A 21,760-nucleotide genomic window follows, 5' to 3' on the forward strand; every position below is an offset into this window, starting at 1 on the left:
CGAAACAAGGTTATCACTATTGATGTTTATTGCTTTTGAGCTGAACAAATTGGAAGGACAAATTTTTACATCCAGTATTTTATGGAAATGATAAATGAGCCCCATTGAACACAAATTAAAGGTCAGTCTACACACTACATGAGGGACTGAGTTTTACTGTGTGTTGCAAATGTATTTCTTGCACTTGATGCATGTGTACTGGGTCTTCCTGTCCTTGGGTCCACACACATGGCAGCGCTTCTTCGTTGCTACCGGCTGCTAACTAGAATGATGAAAACACTTAATTCAAGAATTTTACTGACGTGTCACACACACATATACACTACCGTTCAAAAGTTTAGGGTCACTTAGAAATGTCCTTGTTTATGAAAGAAAAGCAAATTTTTTTGTCCATTAAAATAACATGAAAATGATCAGAAATACAGTGTAGACATTGTTAATGTTGTAAATGACTATGACCCAAAAACGTTTTCAACATACATCAGTAGAATGATAGTCTAGAAACTAAAGCTTTGGTTGTCTTCTTTTCAGGCTTCCATGTCTTCTCCCTTGACCTCCTCAGTATCCACCTCTTTAACATCAGACTGAGGCCTCATCTTCACTGTCACTTTCCAACCTTGTTGAGGATGGCTCATTGTCAGGCTCAAAAAGCCTCAAATTTGCCAGGATGGCCACCTATTTTTCAACCCTTGTATTGGTTGCATGCTTTGGTGTGTGTGTGTTCCCAAACAAGGACCAGTTGCGCTCGGAGGCGGCTGATGTTGGGGCGGCAGGTAGCCTAGTGGTTAGAGTGTTGGACTAGTAACCGAAAGGTTGCAAGACAAGGTAAAAATCTGTCGTTCTGCCCCTGAACAAGGCAGTTAACCCACTGTTCCTAGGCCGTCATTGAAAATAAGAATTTGTTCTTAACTGACTTGCGTAGTTAAATAAAAGGTACAATAAATATTGGTGGGATTTGGAGGATGTAGGCAACAAGGAAAAGAGCCTCAGATCCACAAAGTCCCTTCCACCAGGTGGCTGATGAGATATATTGGCACGACTGCCATATTGTATCTCCATCCCAAAGCCCTTGCTTGGAAGCTCTCATTCAGGCCAAGGTGGCGAGACACGGTAGTGATGACACCATAGGGCTTGTTTATCTCCGCACCAGACAGGATGCTCTTGCCAGCATACGGATTTCTTAGCTTATATCTGCAAGCAGAGACTGATAGACAGGATGGCATTGTCTCTCTCAATCCGTGCAATGTTCTACTGCTATAGGTTTCAGGAATTTTAGGCTGCTTACCACTCTCTCCCAAAATATATAATCCAGGAGGATCCTCTTGATGGGGCTGTCCATATCGGCAGACTGTGATATGGCCATTTCTTGGAGAGACTCCTTCCCCTCCAGGAGACTGTCAAACATGATGACACCACCACCTCAAAGAGTGTTGCTGGGCAGCTTCAATGTGGTGCTCTTATTCTCCTCACTTTGCTTTGTGAGGTAGATCGCTGCTATAACTTGATGACCCTTCACATAACTAACCATTTTCTTGGCTCTCTTGTAGAGTGTATCCATTGTTTTCAGTGCCATGATGTCCTTGAGGAGCAGATTCAATGCATGAGCAGCACAGCCAATGGGTGTGACATGAGGGTAGGACTCCTCCACTTTAGACCAAGCAGCCTCCATGTTCGCAGCATTGTCTGTCACCAGTGCAAATACCTTCTATGGTCCAAGGTTATTGATGACTGCCTTTAGCTCATCTGCAATGTAGAGACCGGCGTGTCTGTGCCCTTGTTGAATACTGGTTGAGGGGTGGAGATGATGTAGTTAATTATTCCTTGCCCACGAACATTCGACCACCCATTAGAGATGATTGCAATACAGTCTGCTTTCTCTATGATTTGCTTGACCTTCACTTGAACTCTGTTGAACTCTGTATCCAGCAAATGAGTAAAGCATGTCTGGCTGGAGGGGTGTATGCTGGGCAAAGAACATTCAGAAATCTCTTTCAATACACATTGCCAGTGAGCATCAGAGGTGAACCAGTTGAATACACAGCTAGAGCAAGACATTTATCAGCATTTCTCTGACTACGTTCCTCCATTGAGTAAAAAACAACAACTTGCGATTCCAGAAGGACCATGAGCTGTTGCTATCGATAATGTGTCTGATTCATAATTTTCACCTCGAAGAGAAGTAGAGACTTTTGTCAGAGGTTGCTTGTTGTGAGCACTGAGGGAACTTTATACACTTGGCCAGATGATTCTGCATCTTTGTTGCATTCTTCACATATGATTTGGCACAGTATTTGCAAATGTACACAGCTGTTCCTTTTACATTAGCTGCAGTGAAATGTCTCCACACATCAGATAGTGCCCGTGGTATTTTCCTGTAAAGATCAGGGAAAAAATTTGTAAAAAAACAAAAACAATTCCATGTACAGATAAATAGTTAAGCAGTTAGATTAAACAACTCCTTTGTAAGATAAATGTTTTAAAATGAAACATGTATGGAAACAGATGAATTAACACTTCTCAGTTAGCAGGCTCAAGCAAGCTAAAAACCCACATGGTAGCAAAAACTAACAAGCAGAAATTGATAACAAGTTAGAAATGATTTAAACAATTTGCTGTTGCTACTATTTACTAGTTAACAAAAAAGCATGTATGTCACAAAATATATTCACCCCACCCAGTATTGTAATCAAAACTTACCAGAAAGCATGTAGTCCTTGGCTCAGACAGTGTAGTAGTGTGGGCTCAATAGCATCTCATTAGTGTGCAAGATCTTGAAAATCAGCTGTACATGTGATGGAACAGTGCACTGCACATATGATGGAAGAACGCACTGTGCATGCAGAGGGTTGCAATTCCATTGAATTGGGGATAGTTTAACCAAAATATGCCACAAGACCTAGAATTGCCTTATGTGTATCCCACAAAAAAGGTTCACTGCTATAAGCTAACTTTGATGAATTTAAGCAAAATTCCGGGGCTGAACCTCATGGGAAAAAATACGGAAATTTCCGACCCTTTGCAACCCTAGCCGGCGTTGTAGGATTCAATCTTAGTCCTGTATTTACTCTTTGCCTGTTAAATGGTTAGTCTGGAGGGCATAACGGGATTTCTTACAAGCGTCCTGGTTAGAGTTCGCTCTTTGAAAGCCGCAGCTCTAGCCGATGTTGCCTGTAATCCATGACTTCTGGTTGGGTTATGTTAGTACGGTCACTGTGGGGACAACGTCATCTATGCACTTATTGATAAAGCCTGTGACTGATGTGGACACCTCAATGCCATCGGATGAGTCCCGGAACATATTCCAGTCTGTGCTAGCAAAACAGTCCTGTAGCTTAGCATCTGCGTCATCTGACCACTTTAGTAATTGAGTGAGTCACTGGTACTTCCTGCTTTAGTGTTTGCTTGTAAGCATGAATCAGGAGGATAGAATTATGGTCAGATTTGACAAATCGAGGGCGATGGAGAGCTTTGTACGTGTCTCTGCATGTGGAGTAAAGGTGGTCTAGAGTTTTTTTCCCTCTCATTGCACGTGACATACTAGTAGAAATTTGGTAAGACGGATTTAAGTTTGCCTGCATTAAAGTCCCTGGCTACTAGGAGCCCAGCCTCTGGATAAGCATTGTCTTGTTTGCTTATGGCTTTATACAGCTCGTTGAGTGCGGTCTTAGTGCCAGTATCGGTTTGTGGCGGTAAATAGACAGCTACAAGAAAATATAGATTAAAACACTCTTGGTAAATAGAGTGGTCTACAGCTTATCATGAGATACTCTACCTCAGGCGAGCAAAACCTCGTGAGTTCCTTAACATTCGAATATGCGACCCACTGTTGAGAAACACACAGACTGTCACCCCCTCTCTTAACGGAGGCAGCTGTTCGGTCTTGCCGATGCACGGAAAACCCAACCAATTGTATATTATCCATGTCGTTGTTCAGCCACGACTTGGTAAAACATAAGACATTGCAATTTTTAATGTCCCGTTGGTAGGATATTCTTGAACGGAGCTCATCCAGTTTATTCTCCAATGATTGCACGTTGGCCAATAGGACAGATAGTAGAGGCGGGTTACCCACCCGCTGACAAATTCTCACAAGGCACCCAGACCTGCGTCCCCAGTATTGTCGACTTTTCTTCATGCGAATGACAGGGATTTGGGCCGTGTTTTGACAAAGCAGTAGATCCTTCGCGTCCGACTCAAAGAAAAAAAATCTTTGTCCAGTTCGAGGTGAGTAATCGCTCTTCTGATATCCGGAAGCTCTTTTCGGTCATAAGAGACGGTGGCAGAAACATTACGTACAAAATAAGTTACAAACAACGCAAAAAAACACACGAGATAGCACAATTGGTTAGGAGCACGTAAAACGGCAGCCATCTCCTATGGCGCCATTCTTCAATTGGGAGTTACTGCTTCCTACAAGAGCACAAAACGTGCAGGACACATTTTAAGCTGTCTTTGAAAAGCTTATGTCTTAATTAAAAGGGGCAGTGTTGTATTTTGAGACAGGCTTGAATATGCAAATAAGCCAATAGTCAGAGGGGTAGCCTACATTGTCTAATTCTCTGTATGGTAATAATAATAATACATTTTATTTTGTAAAGTGGTTTCTTGCATAATACAACACAATACAATTTACACTCACCTATTTGGCCCACGGTGTCACAGACCAAGTAAAAAAAACATGAATTTATGTCAAGCCCAATGCTTTTTTGTTGTTGTTGATCTCATGCAATGTAGGCCTGCATTGAACACCACATTGAGGCTACTGTAGACCTTCACTGAACACCTCATTGAGGCTACTGTAGGCTAAATCATAGAAATCAAAAGCTATTTCCATGTGAAAATGTTATTGGACATTTTTATTAAAAAAAATATTTTAAAAATCACCTTTATTTAACCAGGTAGGCCAGTTGAGAACAAGTTCTCATTTACAACTGCGACCTGGATTTGCTCCATTGGTTTTGTTGGTAAACCTACATTATGCTCAAATAGCCACAATAGCCCATTGACTACTGTAAGGCCACAGCCTCAGTGTTCACTGCAAACGTGCGCCGGAAAGTGCACGGCCTCAAATTTGCTCAGTGACGCAAAAAATGAGGGAACATTGATCATCTGATGATATTTTGCTATTTTACACCGAGGCTTGGTGATTATCGAGGGGGTGATTGTTGGAACAATTGTTCTAATAGGCCTACTTTGAGGTAATATTAAGCTATCATTCGAAATGGCTGTTAGAAAAAACAAACTTTATTAACTTACTATGTGAGGTGAAGAAAAAAAACTGAGATGCTCAGCTTATTTAGCGGTGGACGTGGTGAGTTAAGACAATCAGGAATCAAACATCCCCAAATGGGAACGGGACTACATTTATGCTCAGCAAGCCAGGTAGGCTACTTCTAGGTGTGCTCAGGCATGTGCTCTCTCCTTCAACATGAACAAGACAGAGAAACCAGACCCATGATCATTGCTCACATGGAGCACGACAAACAAAAGACAATGAAAAACTGTCGAGTCATAAATTGTGGTTACGAAATAAACCAAAACTTGTTTCTCACAAGTGTAGCAGGTTGTGAACTCTACAAACAATGTTTCCACTCCGAGAATGGTAAATAACTGTAGTGCTAATTAGTGTAGGGCTAATTAGTAATACAACGTAATAACACAAATTTAAAAAAGGGGTGAAGGTGATGCGTCTCTAATTTGTCCGTTTTCTGGTTTCAAAGGAAAATGTGCTTTTTTGGTAAATTGTGAGCTCTCCAATCTGTTTTATTTGATTGTCACTGTTTTAGGATATCAGCCATGTGAACCCATTTGGTAGCTTATCATAATGGGATGCGTCACCAATTGAGCCATAGGCCTATGATGGCATTACTGGCCTAATGGGCATGTACACGGTCATTATACATCTGAAGCAGAGAATAGCTAAACTCATACCATTTTCATATTGTTGAGCTAGCTATATGTTCAATTTAAAATGAAACCAGTAGATTATGTTTGAGGCTAAGCATAAGCCAGATTTTCTACATGATACTTCTGACATTCAAATCCATCCCTTGTATTGTAGGTATTGTACAAATAAGGCACTGACAATTTGTAAGCTAATTTAAAATAATCCAAAAGGAAAATAATGGTGCGTGGGAATGTTCTAATTCTACCTTGTTAATTTGCTGAGAATGACTTAAGAAAACAGACAAAATCAGAAGGTCAACGGCATGGATGAGGACTGCAGAGATTGTTGGTGATGGTGGGTGAAGAGAGATGTAAGTCAAAGTTACAATTTCTGTGACGCAAAGTACCCATTCATGTGCATGTTACATGTAGGCCTATGTATTTACAGGAAGTGAGCTATAATTATCAATTTCATAACACAGGTATAATAAGAGCCATAAGCTATAATATACTTAACAAAAATAGAAAACGCAACATGTAACAATTTCAACGATTTTACTGAGTTAACGTTAACATCAGGAAATAAGTCAATTGAAATAAATTCATTAGGCCCTAATATATGGATATCACATGACTGGGCAGGGGCACAGCCATGGGTGGGCCTGGGAGAGCATAGGGCCCACCCAATCATAACGAGTTTATCCCAACAAAAGCACTTTTCTAAAGACATACTCTTCAGCTTCATCAAAAGGTAGAGAAATTAACATTAAATTCTCTGGCAACAGCTCTGGTGGACATTCCTGCAGTCAGCATGCCAATTGCATGCACGCCAACTGCACGCTCCCTCAAAACTTGAGGCATCTGTGGCATTGTGTAACAAACTGTACATTTTAGAGTGGCTCGCCTGGTTCACCAACTACAGTTGAAGTCGGAAGTTTACATACACTTAGGTTGGAGTCATTAAAACTCGTTTTTCAACCACTCCACAAATTTCTTGTTAACAAACTATAGTTTTGGCAAGTCGGTTAGGACATCTACTTTGTTCATGACACAAGTACTTTTACCAACAATTGTTTACAGACAGATTATTGAACTTAGAATTAACTGAATGGTGCCAAAATAACAACCTCTCCCTCAACGTAACCAAGACTAATTAGATGATTGTGGACTACAGGAAAAGGAGGACTGAGCACTCCCCCGTTCTCATCGACGGGGCTGTAGTGGAGCAGGTTGAGAGCTTCAAGTTCCTTGGTGTCCACATCACCAACAAACTAGAATGGTCCAAACTAGAGGTCGACTGATTAATCGGAATGGCCGATTAATTAGGGCCAATTTCAAGTTTTCATAACAATCGGTAATCCACATTTTTGGACGCCGATTATGGCCAATTACATTGCACTCCGCGAGGAGACTGCGTGGCAGGCAGACTACCTGTTACGCGAGTGCAGCAAGGAGCCAAGGTAAGTTGCTAGCTAGCATTAAACTTATCTTATAAAAAACAATCAATCTTAACATAATCACTAGTTAAACTAGTAATATCATCAACCATGTGTAGTTATCTAGCCTGTCCTGCGTTGCATATAATCAATGCGGTGCCTGTTAATTTATCATCGAATCACAGCCTACTTCGCCAAACGGGTGATGATTTAACAAGCGCATTCGCGAAAAAAGCCCTGTCATCGCACCAATGTGTACCTAAACATAAACATCAATGCCTTTCTTAAAATCAACACGCAAGTATATAGTTTTAAACCTACATATTTAGTTAATATTGCCCGCTAACATGAATTTCTTTTAACTAGGGAAAATTGTGTCACTTCTCTTGCGTTCTGTGCAAGCAGAATCAGGGTATATGCAGCAGTTTGGGCTGCCTGGCTCGTTGCGAACTGTGTGAAGACCATTTCTTCCTAACAAAGACTGTAATCAATTTGCCAGAATTGTACACAATTATGACATAACATTGAAGGTTGTGCAATGTAACAGCAATATTTAGACTTAGGGATACCACCCGTTCAATAAAATACGGAACGGTTCCGTATTTCACTGAAAGAATAAACGTTTTGTTTTTGAAATTATAGTTTCTGGATTTGACCATATTAATGACTTAAGTGTCGTATTTCTGTGTTTGTTATTATAATTCAGTCTATGATTTTATATTTGACTGAGCAGTGGTAGGCAGCAGCAGGCTCGTAAGTATTCATGCCTTTAAACAGCTTGGAAAATTCTCTGCTGCCAATGACTGGAACGAATTGCAGAAAAATCACTTTAGCCGGAGACCCATATCTCCCTCACCAACTTTAAGTATCAGCTGTCAGAGCAGCTCACAGATCACTGCACCTGCACCCATCTGTAAATAGCCCATCCAACTACCTCATCACCATATTGATATTTATTTTTTTGCTCCTTTGCACCCCGGTATCTCTACTTGCACATTCATCTTCTGCACATCTATCACTCCAGTGTTTAATTGCTCAATTGTAAATATTTCACCACTATGGCCTATTCATTGCCTTACCTCCCTAATCTTACTACATTTACGCACAGTGTATATAGATTTTTCTATTGTATTATTGACTGTACGTTTGTTTATCCCAGGCGTAACTGTGTTTGTGTCGCACTGCTTTGCTTTATCTTAGCCAGGTCGCAGTTGTAAATGAGAACTTGTTCTCAACTGGCCTACCTGGTTAAATAAAATATAAATAAAATTGTCCCGAGCACAAGGTGCACCTGTGTAATGATCATGCTGTTTAATCAGCTTCTTGATTTGACACACCTGTCAAATGGATGGATTATCTTGGCAAAGGAGAAATGCTCATTTACAGGGACGTAAACAAATTTGTGCACCACATTTTAGAGAAATAAGCTTTTTGTGCATATGGAAGGTTCCTGGGATCTTTTATTTCAGCTCATTAAACATGGGACTTTACATGTTGCGTTCATATTTTTGTTCAGTATATGAGAATCATAATGTTAAGATACCCTAATCCACCAGGTAGCATTATACATGGAAAATTAATGCTTTGTGTATCATTTACAAATGTGCGGTTTACTTGTGATTTCTATTCTTTGGTGGGCAAATTTAATTGTCAATACATTCATAAATGGTGGCTTTGATCACAATTTTGAGGTTTAGGTCGATCAATGTTCAAGCTAGCTAGCAGCACAAGCAAACATTGTTGTTATTGCTCAGCGATTAGTGCTTTGAGGTCAGTTTGGTTTCGGTTCGGTTATTTATTTATTTAGGTTGAATGCTGTAACACAGAATAAAACAACTAATACAAACGTCACATTATGGTAGTGACTGCCCATTACTGCTTATCAACCATCATTTATTCACATGCACATGACTTCAATAAAATATTTCAGTTGTGTATATTATATTAGTTTTATTTGATGACTATTACTTAATTCCAAGTCATCATCCCATCTCAGAGCTACTACCTATGTTGTCTGGGAAAAAACTATTTTAATAGTTCTAGCCTACCTGGTTAAGTAAATAAAGCAACCTTTTATGACCGCTGAATACCAACTATCAATCACTTTGAGCAGGTATTTTCAGGTAGAGATACCTTGTGAAGTAACAGCTGCTCTCTACATCCCCTCACAATCACGCATTATTTTGTCTCTTCCATAGCAGGCCTAAAAGAAACACTGACCAGACAAGTAGATGCGCAATGGATTATGGTCATTGTAGGAAATTATGCACTTAAACTATATAGAATATTGGCCTGTTGGAAACTTCAACTCCCTACTACAGTGCAGTTTGGCTGGATCTGATTTCTCAAGAGAAACTGTGCAATTTGCACATTGAAATCACAGAAAAACATTTAAGAAATGGAATTCAAATAATTGAACCAACATTGGTCAATTAGTTATTTAAAAAACTAAAAATAACCTGAATTTAAGGGTAAACACTCAGCACAAATTGTTGTGCAAATCTCTCTTCACTCACAATCCTCCTCCATGCCACTTACCTTCTGATTTTGTCTCTGTATTCTATCTAACAAAGTGACATAACATAGAATTGAAAAACCAGACACTGCGATGATTGACCGTCCTCCATCTTTTTTAGTTTTGCTTGCCCAGAACAAATGACAGGCGGAACGGTTTCATGAACTGAAGATTTTCAAGCAAACATTTGCTCCTCAGCTGATTGGTTAACGGCAGCGGTGGCAGCGTGCAATTTGCATAAAGTAGAGCAGCGCTTAAGGCCTTCATCACACCGACAGTGATTTTGTTTATTTAACTTTTGTTTATTATCTACTTCACTTGCTTTTGCAATGTGAACATATGTTTCCCATGCCAATAAAACCATTGAATTGATAGCGCAAAATGGTCACGCAGCATCATCTAGATGTGTGTACAATAAAAGTTCAACATTCACCTTCTGCTACCTTTTATGTCAAGCAGTTTCTATGAACGCTCTGCAACGCTGCAAGGCAAACGCAGCGTTCCATTGGAAATGAATGCATTTACTGTGTACCAAAATACATTACCTGTCGGTGTGATTGAGGCGTAACTTTTTATAACGCTTGGCTTGTAGGGTTCTCGCCGCACACCTTCCCACAACCCCCAGCACCGCGTGCCCCCAAAATGAATACGGGAGGAACTTCGTCTGACGAATTCGGAAGTGGTGAAAACTCTATGTAAGCCGGATTCATATCCAAAACCCAACCTTCCCATACATAGATAAGATTACGCTTTCCCTTCCTTGAGCCCACCCCTCTCTTTGTTCATGTTTAGGCTGTTTTGTGACTTTTGGTCCTTAAAGCGCTATATAACGAATTCCCATGTACTATTACATGCCGGTAAATCTACACAGAAGCAGCTAGTTCGCTAGTAATTCAAGGCAATAAATTAGCTAGTCTAGCTCACCCAGTTAGTTGTTCAACCGGACCGATTATAAGATAACTAATGGCATGTTACTTGTTAGCTACAAGCTAACGTTAGCTAGTCTCCCTAACTTGGCTTGACTGAGCGTCAACGCTGTGGGACGGCTATGCTAGCTAACGTTACTTCACGTGGAGAAGAAGCCGTCCGCCACTCATCTAGCCGGTGGCATTTTAAAGTGTACGAGATCCACACACCCTCTCCATTCATTTACAGTCTCTTACCCGTGATATATTCGAACACTTCGGTGTCAATTTCGGGAAACTCGCTCTTCAGAATATCCACGTATGTCGCCATGATACACCGGCTCATCCACAAGAACAGCGCATGTGCCCACAACATGCGACAAGGTATGTCCTCAAACTATGCATTATGGGTATTGTAGTATTTTCTATGCGATATTTTGCTCCCATTTTTACCTCTCTTATGCATTCACATTACATTCCCCCAAATAAGAGTTGTTGTTTTGGGTTGTTATTGCATCCCACGATTAAATCAGGGAAGGGACTGTGGGATCATTATTTATTTTAAATTATGTAATATGCCAGGGAGATATGTATACTGTAGCTAAGAAAGTAATACTAAGTGTATGTTGTGCAGTAAGCTGTTAAGTAGCCCATGTGCCTCACCTTAATCATTTGGTCCCTTTCCCCCTCATAACTTAGCCTACTGTTCTGACTTGGTGTTGCCTATAGCCTGTTTTAGAGAAATGTCATCATCAAATATTGTAAGAGCTTTCATTGTCTGCTTATATAACTCTTTATTTAATATATGTTTCTGACTTCTGAATCGAAATTACGGATTGCCTCTTGTCTGCTCATCTTTCCCTTATGCCATAGTTTGTACATCTCAATTGTCAGTAGAAATCACATTTATTTAAGCTAGTCAGCTATATCAGCTATGTTTTTTTTTTTAAGGCAGTAAATGCGGCTGAATGAACTGTTTCCCTGCCAGACAAGGCTCTGCTGATAGACCGGTGTAGCGGTGATAAGGAATCACTCCATGGTGCTGAAAAGAAAGCCCTGCTGTTGGGACAGAGCTGCTATGACAGATGGTGCTTAAAGTTAGTGAGGGAGATATGAGTCTCCAGCTTCAGTGATTTTTGCAGTTCATTCCAGTCATTGGCAGCAGAGAACTGGAAGGAAAGGTGGCCAAAGGGGGAATTGGCTTTGGGGGTGACCAGGGAAATATACCTGCTGGAGCGCGTGCTATGGGTGGGTGCTGCCATGGTGACCAGTGAGCTGAGATAAGGCGGGGCTTTACCTAGCAAAGACTTATAGATGACCTGGAGCCAGTTTGTTTGGCGCCGAATATGAAACTAGGCCCAGCCAACGAGAGCGTACAGGTCGCAGTGGTGGGTAGTATATGGGGCTTTGGTGACAAAACGGATGGCACTGTGATAGACTGCATCCAATTTATTGAGTAGGGTATTGGAGGCTATTTTGTAAATGACATCGCCGAAGTCGAGGATCGGTAGGATGGTCAGTTTTACAAGGGTATGTTTGGCAGCATGAGTGAAGGATGCTTCGTTGCGAAATAGGAAGCCAATTCTAGATTTAACTTTGGATTGGAGATGTTTGATGTGAGTCTGGAAGGAGAGTTTACAGTCTAACCAGACACCTAGGTATTTGTAGTTGTCCACATATTCTAAGTCAGAACCATCCAGAGTAGTGATGTTGGACGGGCGGGTAGGTGCAGGCAGCGATCGATTGAAGAGCATGCATTTAGTTTTACTTGTATTTAAGAGCAATTGGAGACCACGGAAGGAGAGTTGTATGGCATTGAAGCTCGTCTGGAGGATAGTTAACACAGTGTCCAAAGAAGGGCCAGAAGTATACAGAATGGTGTTGTCTGCGTAGAGGTGGATCAGAGAATCACCAGCTGCAAGAGCGACATCATTGATATATACAGAGAAAAGAGTCGGTCCAAGATTTGAACCCTGTGGCACCCACATAGAGACTGCCAGAGGTCCGGACAACATGCCCTCCGATTTGACACACTGAACTCTGTCTGAGAAGTAGTTATAGCCGTACCCTTATCCTACTCCTCTGTTCCTCTGGTGATGTAGAGGTTAATCCAGGCCCTGCAGTGCCTAGCTCCACTCCAATTCCCCAGGCGCTCTCATTTGTTGACTTCTGTAACCATAAAAGCCTTGGTTTCATGCATGTTAACATTAGAAGCCTACTCATTAAGTTTGTTTTATTCACTGCTTTAGCACACTCTACCAACCTGGATGTCCTAGTCGTGTCTGAAACCTGGCTTAGGAAGACAACTACCTCTCCCCCTCCCCCTTGCTCCTATGCACCCCATTATTTCTATCTCTACTTTGCACATTCTTCCACTGCAAATCTACCATTTTACTTGCTATATTGTTTTTACCTCGCCACCATGGCCTTTTTTGCCTTTACCTCCCTTCTCACCTCATTTGCTCACATTGTATATAGACTTATTTTTCTACTGTATTATTGACTGTATGTTTGTTTTACTCCATGTGTAACTATGTTGTTGTATGTGTTGAACTGCTTTGCTTTATCTTGGCCAGGTCGCAATTGTAAATGAGAACTTGTTCTCAACTTGCCTACCTGGTTAAATAAAGGTGAAATAAAATAAACATAAATAAATAAGAACTGGTCGTCTAGTACATTCGGAACAGAGAGTAAAAGGAGGAGGTTTCTGGGCACGGTAGAATAGATTCAAGGCATAATGTACAGACAAAGGTGTTTGGTAGGATGTGAATACAGTGGAAGTAAACCTATGCATTGAGTGACGATGAGAGAGATATTGTCTCTAGAAACATCATTTAAATGACAAGAGACTGACATGTGGGGAATCGTAGTGACTTGTTTCAGCCAGTTTCATCTTGTTATTGATACCATGTCTTGTTTTGAGGTGTTTTGAATGATATCATGTCAATACTAATATTTCGCAAATTCGCTAGCTTGCTGATCAACAACTGTAACGATGTATCTGAGAGACAAGTGCTCATTGTGTAAATGTATTTATGTTTTCAATAAACACTGGAGACTAAATATAGTTTACATGTTGTCAACCCCGCCTGTTTTGCCCATAGTTGCTTAGGAGTCAGTTTTGTTCTTATTCTTATTCTTCTGTGGATTTTTTATGGCGGTTGGCAACCAACTTTAAGGTGCATTACCGTCACCAACTGGACTGGAGTGTGAACCATGGACGGAAGGTCTAAATCCTACCCAATATTCTCGTCTCCCTAAGGAAACAAAATACATAATTAAATACTTCCCCTGAAGATTTCCCCAGCAGTTCACTTAATCTTGGCTCTTCAGCCCCATTACTCCTCAAATCTAATAACAATCACTCCCTTTCCCTCCCATATTTCTGGCACGGAAATAGAACGTCTCAATCTCCTCCTGACAATGGACACACCTCCCAGTCTGATGTTTCCTGACCATTTTCAATGTATTATTGAGCCTTGTGTGTCCGTCTCAGCCTTGTGATGACACTTTCCTCCCTTCTCATTACACTTTCCTCCCTTCTCTCTCGGCCTGATGACCTCCCTGCTCCCACCTTTTCCTGAATCTTATACAGCTCTCTTCCCTTTCCCTCCCTTTTCCACAACAACTCTTGACATTTGTTTTTAACCCCCTGTTTTTATCAAACCCTTGGCGTCTGCTATACTGATTGACCATTCCATTTCAACATTAGGATGTTTAAGAGCCTGCTTGGCGATAACATCTGTCACGATCGTCTTGCTGAGAGAGAGTGGACCAAGGCGCAGCGTGTGCAAAATACATTCTCTTTTATTTTAGAGAAAGGGAAAAAACACGCAACGAACACTTTAACAAACTGAAACAAAACAACAAACGATCGTGAAGCTATAGACGTACAACATAGACAATTACCCACATTAACCTAGTGCCTATGGCTGTCTTAAATATGGCTCCCAATCAGAGACAATTAATGACATCTGTCTCTGATTGAGAACCATTCAGGCAACCATAGACACAGCTAGACACCTACACTAAACACAAACCCATCTACTCTACTTAACCCCCTAAACCATACAACCACCCTAGACAATACAAAAGAACATACCTTCCCCATGTCACACGCTGACCTAACTAAAATAATAAAGGAAACAAAGAATACTAAGGCCAGGGCGTGACAACATCCACCTCCCCATTCCCCTCAACTCCCACATGAGCTGGTACCATCTGTCTCACCCTATATACTGTAAGCACTGCAAAACCTCCTACAATACATCATGTCTGCTCCAAGACACACATTCATTTAAACTCTTCAGTGGTACAAAGGAGTCAGACCCTGTCTGGCCTCACCTTCTCCACCCACTCTGCAGCCAAGAGTATGGCCATCAACTCTATTGTGTAAACAGATAAATTATCCGTTGCTCTTTTTGTCACTGCCACTTTAAACTGAGGATGCATCGGTTTTGTTCCTAAACAACCAACCTGTAAATAGAGATCCATGTCTATAGAGATCAGGCATTCACAAAATTACACTGATTGGCCAGATGGTGTCTCTATAACAAGAGAAAATGCTAAATTTGACAGGTCAAGGCCCTAACTCCGTTTGACCTAAAGTCATGAAATTCAGTACATACATCCCTCTCCTCACAAAGAACACATTTACCTCAGGCCAGGTCCATCCAATCCATGATGGATTTTCTGCCATTTTGAATTTTGTGAAAACACTTCAAACACTACCAAAGAAAACTATTCTATCTGTGACGCTACTCTTCTGGCACCGAATGACTGATCTGCACGAAACTAAATACAGTGCCTTCAGAAAGTATTCACACCCCTTGAAGTTTTGTTGTTTTACAGGCTGATTTTAAAATTGATTAACTTTTTTTGTCACTGGCGTACCCTATAATGTCAAAGTGGAATTATGTTATTCAAAATGTTTACAAATTAATAAAAAATGAAAAGCTGAAATGTTTTGAGTCAGTAATATTCAACCTGTTTTTTATGGCAAGCTTAAATACATTCAGGAGTAGACATTTGCTTAACAAGTAACATAATATGGACTCACTGTGTTCAATAAGTGTTTAACATGATTTTTGAATGACAACCTCTTCTCTGTACCCCACACATATGTAAGGTCCCTCAGTTGAGCAGTGAATTTCAAACACAGATTCAACCACCAAGACCAGGGAGGTTTTCCAATGCCTTGCAAAGAAGGGCACATATTGGTAGATGGGTAAAAATAAAACAAGCAGACATTGATATCCTTTTGAACATGGTGAAGTTGTTAATTACACTGTGGATGGTGTAGCCTAGCCGTTAAAAGCATTGGGTCAGTAACGAAAAGGTCGCTGGTTTGAATTCCCTACCCGGCAAGGTGGAAAAATCTGGTGTTCTGCTCTTGAGCAAGGCAGTTAAGCCCCAACAACAACTGCTCCACGGGTGCCAATAACGTGGATGTTTCGGCAGAAGACGCATTTCGGTTGAATGCATTCAGTTGTGCAACTGACTAGGTATACCCATTCCCTTCCGTTTCCCAATAAACCCAGTCACTACAAACATACAGGCGTCCTTCCTAACTCAGTTGACGGAGAGGAAGGAAACCGCTCAGGGATTTCACCATGAGGTCACTGGTGACTTTAAAACAGGCTGTGATAGGAGAAAACTGAGGATGGATCAACAACATTGTTTGTTACTCCACAATACTAACCTAATTGGACAGTGAAAAGGAAGCTCGTACAGAATAAAAATATTCCAAAACCTGCATCATATTTGCAACAAGGCACTAAAGTAATACTGCAAAAAATGTGGCAAAGCAATTCACTTTTTCCCCCCCGAATACAACGTGTTATGTTTGGAGCAAATTCAATACAACACATGACTTTGTACCACTCTCCATATGTTCAAGCATAGTGGTGGCTGCATCATGTTATGGGTATGCTTGTAATCATTAAGGACTGGGGAGTTTATCAGGATAAAAATGAAACGGAATGGAGCTAAGCACAGGCAAAATCCTAGCGGAAAATCTTTGTCTGCGTTCCACCAGACACTGGGAGGAATTCACCTTTCAGCAGGACAATAACCTAAAACACAAGGCCTAATCTAATAAATAATCCACTGGAGTTGCTTACCAAGAAGAATGATCCTGAGTGACAGAGTTACAATTTTGACAGAATTTTTACTGGAAAATCTATGGCAACTCTGGAAAATGGTTGTCCAGCAATTATCAACAGCACATTTGACAGAACTTGAAGAATTTAAGAAGAATAATGGGCAAATATTGCACAATCCAGGTGTGGAAACTCACAGCTGTAATCGCAACTAAAGGTGCTTTTACAAAGTATTGACTCAGGGGTGTGAATACTTATGTAAATTAGATATTTCTGTATTTCTTTTTCAATACATTTCGAAAAATGTCTAAACATGTTTTCACTTTTTTATTATGGGGTATTGTATGTTGTTGGGTGAGGAAAAACATCTATTTAATCAATTTTGAATTCAGGCTGTAACACACAGAAATGTGGAATAAGTCAAGACGTATGAATTAATACTTTCTGAAGGCACTGTATCAAATCAAATGTATTTATATAGCCCTTCTTACATCAGCTGATATCTCAAAGTGCTCCACAGAGGACTGTATGTTGCATCTATGGACAAAGATCTCTGAACACAATAATTTCCAGACTTGTACCTAAAACAACTGACCAGTACAAATTCATATGGGCATGGTCTGCCACATAGATACATAACAAAATTTGGTACACGTTACAAACACTCTCAAGACTCAACATACCCAAGAATGGTAAGAGGGCGCTGGAGAAGAAGGCAGATGTTTTACTTGACCCCAACCGATTGTGTTTTTTTGTTTGTTTATTTGCGTTGTTTGTGACTTATTTTTGTACTTATTTTGTACATAATGTTGCGGCTACCGTCTCTTATGACCAAAAATAACTTCTGGACATCAGAACTGTGATTACTCACCACGGACTGGCAGAATCCTTTTTTTCCTTTAACGAGTCAGACGAGGCCAATGCGAACGATATACTGACTAAGCACCTCCCTCTGCAACTGGATCCTGGACTTCCTGACGGGCCGTCCCCAAGTGGTAAGGGTAGGTAACAACACATCCGCCACGCTGATCGTCAACACAGGGGCGCCTCGGGTGCGTGCTCAGTCCCCTCCTGTACTCCCTGTTCACTCATGACTGCACGGCCAGGCACGACTCCAACACCATCATTAAGTTTGCAGATGACACAACAGTGGTAGGCCTGACCACTGGCAACAATGAGACAGCCTATAGGGAGGAGGTCAGAGACCTGGCAGTGTGGTGCCAGGACAACAACCTCTCCCGAAAACGTGATCAAGACAAAGGAGACGATTGTGGACTACATGAAAAAGAGGACCGAGCACGACCTCATTCTCATCGACGGGGCTGCAGTGGATCAGGTTGAGAGCTTCAAGTTCCTTGGTGTCCACATCACCAACAAACTAACATGGTCCAAGCACACCAAGACAGTCGTGAAGAGTGTACGACAACCTATTCCCCATCAGGAGACTGAAAAGATTTGGCATGGGTCCTCAGATCCTCAAAACGTTCTACAGCTGCACCATCGAGGGCATCCTGACTGGTTTCATCACTGCCTGGTATGGCAACTGCTCGGCCTCCGACCGCAAGGCACTACAGAGGGTAGTGCGAACGGCCCAGTACATCACTAGGGCCAAGCTTCCTGCCATCCAGGACCTCTATACCAGGTGGTGTCAGAGGAAGGCCCTAAAATGGTCAAAGACTCCAGCCACCCTAGTCATAGACTGATCTCTCTGCTACAGCACGGCAAGCAGTACCGGAGCGCCAAATCTAGGTCCAAGAGGCTTCTAAACAGCTTCTACCCCCAAGCCATAAGACTCCTGAACACCTAATGAAATGGCTACCCAGACTATTTGCATTGCCACCCCCCCTCCCCCCTCTTTTACACCGCTGATACTGTCTGTTGTTATCTATGCATAGTCACTTTAATAACTCTACCGACATGTACATATTACCTCAACTAACCGGTGCCCCCCGCACATTGACACTGTACTGGTACACCCCTGTATATAATTTCACTATTGTTATTTTACTGCTGCTCTTTAATTACTTGTTACTTTTATATTTCTTATTCTTATCTGTATTTTTTTTTAAACTGCATTGTTGGTTAGGGGCGTGTTCACAGTAAGGTCTACACCTGTTGTATTTGGCACATGTGACTAATACAATTTGATTTGAACATTCATATTGAACCCCACACGGTGGGGGTTATAACCGGCACATGTCTATATCTCTTGATCTGTTTGACTCGGAGTGTTGAAATTTGGCGAACGTGCTCAGGGATGAGTCTAGCTAACCTACACTATCTCAGCCACCACTGGCCTGATATTGATTAAACTTGGGTGAATGATGAGTCTTGTCATAACATTGTTTACAAAATTACACTGATTGGCCCAAGGAGGGCGCTGCATCATTCATGTGGGACATGTTTACTCTTGCCTTCTTTTTTTATTAACTTAGTGAACTTTGTCTTATTTTGGTTATTCTCATCATTTGTTTGAACACTGACTGATACCTATTGAATAAATTCAGTATTGTTGCAATACAATTAATTGTGGTAGGATAGTGGACAGTCCAGTGGAGGATGTTTTTGTATCACTGGCTTCTTCTCGGCACTGACAGTCCACTATCACTCAAATGTTCAGTTGATCACATCTGCTTTAGCAGATGATTCTATGTAATATAATTTGAATAACATAACATTTCTGTCCTCTCAATGGACTGACATCAAGCTATGGTAAGCATTTGAATTTGATGTTTTAGACAGATTATTTTCCCCCGTGATGAAATTGGGGAGGGGACTGTGGATCTGTCCTGGTCCGTTAGTATGTTAGTCACATGCAATATCTCAGACGGCACTGGTGAAAACGTTGGTGAAGTATGCGTCTTGCCATGGAGATCCGGCATTTACAAAATGACCCTGATTGGCACAAGGCTGGAGCTATACTAGTTAACTGATATGTAATACACGCAATATTTCAATTGGCCCAATTTGTTTGTATTATTCTTGAATGTGATTTGATCTTGTTACCTTTTGGATTAAAAAAGTTTAAACCAATCAAGCTGTTTTCATTTAGTGGTCAGGCAGACACACTTGCATTCTTGGGCTATAGTATCATTATAGGCCATGACCTAAGTACTATTGTTGGGGTTCTCAAACGTATACTTTCTGAGGCCCACCAGTTAGTTAGTTTTATATTATGGTTCTTCTGTTTCATCTGCTTTTTCAGGGACCCCTGTAATCAACTCCCTGGGGCTCCTATACCCCCTATTGAGGACCACTAGATGTCGTTTTTAGGCTTTAAAATGCCTAATGACTGTGACAAAGTTCAAAGTAACACAACATGATTTTGAGAGTAAAATCCAAAACAGTCAGGAACGTCACACAAGCAGATGGATGACGTCATTCATATCTCATTGCTTTGAAAGTATGTATGGTTCGGGTGGGGAGATCCTTCTTCTTTATCATCAATGCGCATGACGAATTCCCAAACTAGCCTCTCCCTTCCTCAACTCTTCAGTCTGCCCTCACATTATGCGCATGCGTACTACCATCTAGCGGCTCCAGAATAGGGAGAATCGGTGGGAGTTAGCAAGCTGTGTAATGGCGGCCTCGGTGTTGCTGTCTGCGGAGAACACCGGACTTACTTTTGCGTTCGGCAATTCTGGAACTGTAGGGGCTCCCGGGAATGGAGTAGGGGTACCGGTTCCTGTACCTTGGAATCGGTCACTGGACAGGGCATTAGACGAAGCCTCCGCAACTGGTTGCCTCAACCTCAGCGGCAGGAAACTGAAGGAGTTCCCGAGGAGCGCCGCCAACCACGACCTCACAGACACAACTCGGGCCGGTGAGTGGGGATCCAGGCTCGCGCGGCAGAATAGATGGAAATTGTCTTTAAAATGTTGATAATACAATTGCATGGAACAAACCCGAAAAGACACCTTAACGGTGGGTGGGTAACTAGCCAGCCACGGGCTCGAAAAATAAACTTGTTTTGACTTGGAGTACCAAGTTAGCCTGCTAGCTAACGTCAGTACACTGCCTGGCCAACATTAGCAAGCGAACTAAGATTAGCCAGCTAGCGAGCGTCCAGACGTTTCCAGAGACAGTAGACACGGGTGTGACTGAACGATAATTATGTTTTGTGATGAACGACGTTGTTTTGGCTACTAGCAAACTAACTAGCTAATTTAGTTACAGTTAGCTAATTATTTGCTTTGGGAAGTGAGAAAATTATCGCTCAACTAGCTAACTTATTTAACATGGCGCTATGTGACAACGTTCCTGTTTATTTGTAGCGTTAGCTAGCGTATGAGGTTATAGTTAACAAACATTGCGTTCAAGCTAGTCAGTTATTTGACTCGTGGCTAGTTAACGCTATCTAGCTACGCCCAACTTTCGTCAGTTCATATTTTCATAGGGATGTAGCTAGCTAGTTATAACATTTTACATGTGTCTGCTGCAAATACATTCCCAGACACTCACAACGTTATAATACGTTTCGCGAGAACTGACAGATCGGGACGCTTATTGAATGTGTAAGGATTCGAATCAAGAACCAGTGTTGTCATCATTACCTGTTTTTGCGGTTAACTTGTGGCTCTGAAAATGAGGGAGGGAATACTGTACGGGAAATTATTTTTGTTTGTGATGCGATGCTCATTTTTAGGCATGGTGCGCTGCACCGTCGTCACTGCTTATGTGCGGTGGACAGTCAGTGCAGATGTTGAGGGATTGTGGCTGCCTGGGGGGTTGGGCTTTGACACCATGTGGCACTTTCCTGAACCCTACTCCAGACGGTCACAAACGGCCACTAAACTCACACGTATAGTTTCGATGGCTCATGCCATAACAGTACTTCTGTCGTCTATAGTTTTCCAATTTTTCACCAATTTCACGTTTCTTCTCAGTCTCCTATAGGCATATTGAATGCAGGAATTT

General features: G+C 41.5%; 2 protein-coding genes across 6 annotated transcripts in view; one reads left to right on the forward strand and one right to left on the reverse strand.

Annotated features, from left to right (window-relative positions):
• The window catches only part of LOC120041918 (ATP-binding cassette sub-family F member 3-like), a 40,016-nt gene extending 19,139 nt beyond the window's left edge, over window positions 1-20,877 (reverse strand). The window contains exon 1 of one of the 2 annotated variants that reach the window (XM_038986800.1): window positions 20,467-20,877. Coding sequence is in view for 1 of the 2 variants with exons in the window: in XM_038986799.1 (XP_038842727.1) it covers window positions 11,001-11,088 (88 nt within the window). In the remaining variant the exon portion in view is untranslated. Of the gene's footprint in view, window positions 1-11,000; window positions 11,105-20,466 lie in introns of those variants that run through there. The other variant, XM_038986799.1, reaches the window with a different exon arrangement.
• The window catches only part of LOC120041916 (DISP complex protein LRCH3-like), a 75,717-nt gene continuing 74,313 nt past the window's right edge, over window positions 20,357-21,760 (forward strand). For all 4 annotated transcript variants that reach the window (XM_038986795.1, XM_038986796.1, XM_038986797.1 and 1 more), the window contains exon 1: window positions 20,357-20,666. In XM_038986795.1, coding sequence (XP_038842723.1) covers window positions 20,423-20,666 — 244 coding nt within the window. In that variant the 5' untranslated portion in view covers window positions 20,357-20,422. The remainder of the gene's footprint in view (window positions 20,667-21,760) is intronic.

The sequence above is a fragment of the Salvelinus namaycush genome, unplaced genomic scaffold, assembly GCF_016432855.1.
Source record: "Salvelinus namaycush isolate Seneca unplaced genomic scaffold, SaNama_1.0 Scaffold58, whole genome shotgun sequence".
Taxonomy (NCBI): domain Eukaryota; kingdom Metazoa; phylum Chordata; class Actinopteri; order Salmoniformes; family Salmonidae; genus Salvelinus; species Salvelinus namaycush.